General features: G+C 41.0%; 1 protein-coding gene across 2 annotated transcripts; it reads left to right on the top strand.

Annotated features, from left to right (window-relative positions):
- The first annotated feature begins 4,842 nt into the window (after positions 1 to 4,842).
- LOC147891281 (major pollen allergen Bet v 1-G-like) lies at positions 4,843 to 6,234 on the top strand. Of its 2 annotated transcripts, none has more exons than XM_087389993.1 (3): positions 4,843 to 4,972; positions 5,174 to 5,329; positions 5,413 to 6,234. In XM_087389993.1, the coding sequence occupies exons 2-3, from the start codon at positions 5,197 to 5,199 to the stop codon at positions 5,712 to 5,714; spliced, it is 435 nt and encodes a 144-aa protein (XP_087246119.1). In that variant the 5' UTR covers positions 4,843 to 4,972; positions 5,174 to 5,196; the 3' UTR covers positions 5,715 to 6,234. The 2 variants fall into 2 exon arrangements, with proteins under 2 accessions (XP_087246119.1, XP_087246118.1); XM_087389992.1 differs by having other exon boundaries at positions 4,854 to 4,972; positions 5,107 to 5,329; positions 5,413 to 6,227.
- The last annotated feature ends 391 nt before the right edge of the window (positions 6,235 to 6,625 follow it).

Genomic DNA, 6,625 nt, shown 5'->3' with positions numbered 1-6,625 from the left:
TTTCAGCATTTCTGTGATACACATGGGATTAAGAGGGAGCTCACATCCCCTCGTACTCTAGAGCAAAATCCAATTACAGAAAAGATGAACCGTACCATTCAAGAAAGGTTGCAATGCATGCTTTCCAATGCAAGTCTTTCTGGTGATTTTTGGGCTGAGGCAATGAAGAATGCAGTGCATGTGATCAATAGATCACCTAGTAAGAGTTTGGATGGTGGTATTCCTAAAGAGGCATGGAGTGGCAAGAAGCCCTCTTACTCTCATTTGCGTATATTTGGGTGTGAGGCATATGCACATTGCCAAAAGAGCTTCGAAAGAAGCTAGATCCTAAGTCTAGGAAATGCATCTTTCTGGGTTATGGTGAAAGTGGAGAGATGGGCTATCGTCTCTGGGATCCAGAAGCAAAGAAGATCGTACACAGCCATGACGTAGTCTTCAATGAGAAGAAGATGCATAAGGCACCGATGAGGGATGTTGAAATGAGGAGAATCACTTTCCAGGATGTGAATCCACCTGCATATGCTGATAGACAACAAGCTGTCCATTTACCAAATGTGTAAGAAATGGTACCAACAAATACTCCCACAGGTATACAATTAAGGAGAGATGATGGATCATCTATTGGTGGAAATGATGAGCCAAATGTGGCTGATATGTAGGTGGGACAGCAAGCTGAAATGCCCTTGAGAAGATCATCTAGAGTGTCTAGACCGCCTGATAGGTTTGTTCCAGGGGTAGACTAAGTGATGCTTACTGATTGCGAAGAGCCTTCTTGCTATAGAGAGGCTATGATAAACAAGGATCAACGCAAGTGGGAGTATGCTATGCAATTAGAGATGAGTTCACTTATGAAGAATAAGACTTGGGACTTGGTTTCTTTGCCACATGGAAAGAAGGCATTGCCATGTAAATGGGTCTATAAGATGAAGGTCACAGGTGATGATGTGCCTAGGTATAAGGCCCATTTGGTCGCTAAAGGATTCAAGCAAGAGAAGGGTGTGGACTTTGATGAGATATTCTCTCCGGTTGTGAAGATGACCACACTTAGATGCATGCTTGGACTAGTGGCATTAGAGGATATGGAGCTTATGTAGATGGATGTCAAGATAGCTTTCTTGCATGGGGATCTGCATGAGGAAATTTACATGGTGCAGCCAGAAGGCTTTGAAGAAAAGGGCAAAGATCATTTAGTTTGTAAGCTGAAGAAGAGTCTCTATGGTCTTAAGCAAGCACCTAGAGAATGGTATCAAAAGTTTGATGCTTTCATTCGGTCCCAGGGTTTTAGGAGTGAAATTGATCACTGCCTCTACACTAAAAGGGCTAAGGATAATAGCCTGATAATCCTGGCACTATATGTGGATGATATGCTATTGGCTAGCAAGAATACTTATGAGCTAGATGCATTAAAGGCCAAGTTGCATGAGGCCTTTGCTATGAAGGATTTGGGACTTGCAGGTCATATTCTTGGCAGATAGTCCCAAATCAGATGAGGAGAGGGCTATGATGGCCAAGGTTCCTTATGCATCAACGATTGGGAGTCTTATGTATGCTATGATAGCTACTAGACTAGACATTGCATTTGTAGTGGGAGTTGTTAGCCGGTATATGGCTAATCCAAGAAAGAGGCATTGGGAGGTAGTTAAGTGCATCATGAGGTACATGAAGGGTACCAAGGAGATGTGCATCTGTTTTGGTAAAGGAGACATGCGTGTACTTGGGTACACAGATTCAGACTATGCAGGGCATGTGGATAGTAGGAGATCCACTTCTGGTTATGTGTTTAACTTTGCAGGTGGTGCAGTGTCGTGGATGTCTCGTGCACAGAAGTGCGTTTCTTTGTCTACCATAGAGGCTGAGTATGTTATAGCCACAGAGGGTTGTAAGGAGGCTATATGGCTTGATCAGCTAGTGGGAGATTTGAGGATTCATACAGGTGTACCGACATTACATAGTGATTCCATGAGTGCTATTCAGCTAGCACGGAATCTGGTCTTTCATGCAAAGAACAAACACATTGAGGTCAGGTACCATTTCATCAGGGAGGTACTTGAGGAGAAGCGCATAGAGCTTGTCAAGGTTCATACAGATGATAACCCTGCAAATATGCTGACGAAGAGTCTACCTAGTCAGCGGTTTGAGTATTGTCATGTATTGATGGGCATTGGATAGTATGCTCACTGGTTGTTCTCCCTTAAAGGCACATTGTCCTTTAAGTGGGAGGTTGTGGGAGTTAAAGGTCACTGTGCCTTTACCCCGGTTATGTACAATACTCAAACACATATATAAATGAATGAAAAAGAAGATTAGGGTTTTCTGCACCCACCAAAACATGTGTGGCTCTCTGTTTCTCTCCCTCCCTCTTCTGTTCTTTCTTCTGTTGAGAGCACTCTCAGGCGTCTGGTCATATTGCGTGGTATTTTTCCGATCAACAAGTCACCTTTGACCAGTTGGAAAAAATGGGTTTTTTGCATTTAGGATGTGAAGACACATTTTTAAATAAAAAAGTACATATCACATTTTTAAATAAAAAAGTACATATATCATATTTTAAAAAACGTACTTTTTAAATCCCTATTGCCAAAGACAATGAATTCAGCTTAAATCTTATTGTAAAAATTACATTCTTGATCGATTGAATACATCCAAGTGAGGGAGAATAGGTGTAAGAAATAAAGTGATAAAAGCAAAATCCCTTCAATGGATCAGTGTAAATCTACTAAACATGGCGAGACTGCTGAATGGACTCTATTATTGAAGTACTACATCAAGACTTAGATGCGATCACATGTCCTAGAATGGGCAATGCGAAAGAACAAGCTAACAAAAATATTATTGAAAGCTAGGCCTAAAATCTTGGAGGTAGTATCAGTTTCTTAAAGGTCACTTCAAGGTCTATCGTGCATAAAATTGAGGAATGGCCTCACTGTCAAAAGATTGGATTCGTTGGATATGCCTATATCTGAAAAAGAAAAGTTTCAATAAAAATGGAAGGACTCTAGAGGGTTGTGACTCAAGGGTGGAGGTCTTTCCTCCATTGAAAGTTGGAACCTCTTCCTTGGCAATGAGGAGAGCTTGACATTTCTTTATGTAAAGTGAGAAACTAATTGATTTTTGGCAAGAGTCTAGAGAGGCACAATTTAAGGTTAGAGAAAGTGTGCCCTAGTCCATACTTAAAGTTTACTAAATATGACAACTATTTGAACAACATATATTCTTGTTGAGGTTTTAAAAACATGCACCAAAGGTCACAACAATCTATATATGAGTATAGAACATGACCTTTGGCACATATGTGTGTGTGTGTGTATGCACAGACATACATACATAAGTGCATATGTGTATATCTTGGGGCATCAACTCAATATGTAATATGTTACTACCCTCATCCAAAATCCAGGGTATGGAGGGACAAGGTCCATATATAATATGCATGGATTTCCTTTAAAAATTTCAAATCTGCAAGGGAAAAATATGAAAATTTCATGTCTCCCCTCCTACAAAATATAAGGTATATACCTTGGAAAATATGCAAGATTTTAAGATTTGTACATATTTTTCATAATATGTGAGGCCCAAGGGGGGGGTCTTTTGGATGAGGGGTGGGTAAAACAAAAAATACACTAAAATATGAAAACCCATCTCCTTTCAAATTAATGCTACTTTCTCATGTGTTACCCAAATTTCAAGGTGTAAAGATATATTTGAGGCTCTTTTAGTGTAGAATACAACCATGTTAATTTGAATAATTTCTACTTATGGCATATTATTAAATTTATCTCATACTCAAGATTTTGATAGATTTTCTTACTAAAGGAAGTTGGCGCCCCAGAGTGTATATATAAAACCCAGTGAAAAGATTTTTTTTGGTAATTCACTCTTAAAATAGTTGTACGTGCATCCCAACTCATGAGATCATGTTTATGTCTACATTCTCACCATGCTGCAGCTATGAATAGTGAAACCAAATTGCATTGGAAAAAACAAGGTCAGCAACTCAGCATTCCCCAAGGCCACTCTAGCCCAAATTAAAAACCCTAAAGCTATAGTACACATAATGTGATGCAAGGGTGCTTCATGTTGCAATGGTCTCCATTTAGGGTGGTACTTCAAAAAGCACCATCTATTTCTTGCCAAGTTGCTTAAATCTATTAATGTATAAGAAAAAAAAAGGAACACCATCCCCCCATGGCTTGCTAAGGGATTGCATATAAGTTATACATAAAATGTCCCACGACATTATTACCAAAGTACTGTTAATAAATGCCAATCCTTAGTCCAAACACAATTTCGATGGTTCGTGCAACTATGCCCAAAGAACAGCTAGCCCCATGTTCTTCATGCAAACATAGTTGAAGGGTGAGAATTGGGCTTTCATCGGGGAAAAGCAAATATTTTGGGGGGTTATTGATCACTTTTTTTTAAAACTTCTAAAAAATTGAATAGAAGCATGATTTCTTCCTCGAGAGGTGTACACGTACAAGAGTATGGAAATGACATCCTCAATTGCATAGGGAGAACTGTAGGAAAGTACGAAAATGAGGACATGCTCAAATCGTAAGCACAAATGTTCCTCACCTTCGAAGAGGGTCTAGGAAAAGAAGATATGCTCGAACTACATATGTCACCGGGTAGGGGTTGAGTGCAAGCAACAAACTATGCTAGAATTGTCAATGTTAATTGAGTGTAAGGAAGGAGAATCTACCTCATCCACATGCAGGCATCAGCATCAGCACCAATTGGTTTGCCGAAGCAACACGACTCTTTATCTGTATGTTCGGGCGCTTTTATTTCATCTCCGGATTTAATCAGTGTTGCAAAAGGCTTTGTATTCCGCCCTGGATTAAAACTTACTGGCCTTGAGCCATCCGTGTACCTCAGATTGACTGCAAACTTTTGCAGTAGTTCCGGGAAGCACGGTACAACCACCAATAATCCGAAGTTGTACACGCCAATCCACTGAATTGCGCACAAGGTATTTTCGAGGAGGATGATCGGTAGGAGCCTAGGTGTCCACATTATTGACCGTTCCGATTGCTGCAGCACGTGGTTTCTTCTCTTTATAATAACACAGGCGTTGTAACTGGTATTTCTCAATTATCCAGCTAGGTCTGTTTGCTATTTGCTGAATTTTGATCCTGAATGATGGGCTACACCACATTTGCGCTGGAGGTAGAAGCGCAGGTGCATCCCAAGCGAATGTGGTACGCGTTTGTGAAGGAAGCCCCCACAGCCTTGCCAAGGATCGTTCCAGAATACGTGATGAGCATGCAATATATTGGAGGGTGCGGTTGCGCAAAGGGTAGCGTCCGCGAAGTGAAATACGGAGAGGGTGAGGGCTTTTTCTTTGGTTTTTTTGTGAAACAATCCTGCATTTGCCTTCAGAGCCTCATGATACGCGCCTGGTTTTCTCAGCTTTCCACTATACGACCACAAACGAGACATTTCTGGAGGTAGATCATAACAACTACTATGCAAAGGTAAAAGTTGTTGAAGGGGGAGTGTTGGACAAGCTTTTCCATCATCATCTTCACGCCATCAATATCGTTCCAGGGCCGCGTGAGAACACTTGTTACGTCCGATGGAGCCAGGAGTACGACGGTATGGGTAATCGGAAGTTCCACGAGAGCTTCAAGCGGGAGCTTGTTCGGACCGTCAAGCTTTTGGAGAAGTATCTCATAACCCACGATGATGAATACGCGACTGTTTCAGAATGATTCGACTAAAGGAAACACCAGCCCTGAAACAGTTGCCACAGTAGATTAACACGTTCCAAACGCAATCTTGTGCCAAACGACGGCAGCAATGGCCAGCGAAGGTCTTGGAAAAGCCACGCATCTTCTTCGACCCGTTTAACTTCAGTTAAAATTTTGTACAAAGTTTTCGTGGTGGCAGCTATACACATGAATACACTCGCATACTTTCTGTACGGAGTTTTCGTTGTGGCAGCTATACACATGAATACACACGTGTAATTTTTCGTACAAAGGAGGCGCATGAAATATAGCTCTCTCAGAGCTTCTTGCGTTTGCATTTGTACTTTTTTCCCCAGACAGGAACATAGAGAGGGGAGAAGAAAGAAATAAAGAGGTGGAAGAAATAGAGATAAATCTTGCAAATCTTAGCAAATTGCTTACTATGCATGAGGGCACTCTAGGAGAAGGAGGCAATAAAGACTCTAAAGGAAGGGCAATGGGAGGATGAGGAAGAAAAGGCTTCTCTTGTTGATGATAGTATAAGGTAGACTCATGACATACGTACGCACTTGTTGAGTTTTATAATCTTTTTCCCCTTATGTGGTATGAGTTGTCACTTTACTTGCATTATTTTGAAATTTAGTCCTTAGTTTGGACTTGGTTTCTTCATATTCAAGTGCGCCTTGGCGGTTCCTCAATATTTCAAAGAGTATCTAGTAAGAGCAGGCCACAAGAAAGGAGAGAGAAAGGAGGGAAAGCAAAGATGGAGATGAAGAGGAGGGTAGGGGATAGTAAAAAGGGAAGACAAGTGGGTGTGTGTGTGTGTGTGTGTGAGAGAGAGAGAGAGAGAGAGAGAGAGAGAGTTCTCTATTCTCCTCTTTTAACTTCTTTCTTCATGTGAAAGATAATTCTATCCTATTATATTCTACTCT

The sequence above is a fragment of the Dipteris shenzhenensis genome, chromosome 18 (genome assembly GCF_047967505.1).
Source record: "Dipteris shenzhenensis isolate YYH24624 ecotype China chromosome 18, Dip_SZ_1.0, whole genome shotgun sequence".
NCBI classification, from domain to species: Eukaryota; Viridiplantae; Streptophyta; class Polypodiopsida; order Gleicheniales; family Dipteridaceae; genus Dipteris; species Dipteris shenzhenensis.
This window is presented reverse-complemented; position numbering and strand designations above follow the sequence as displayed.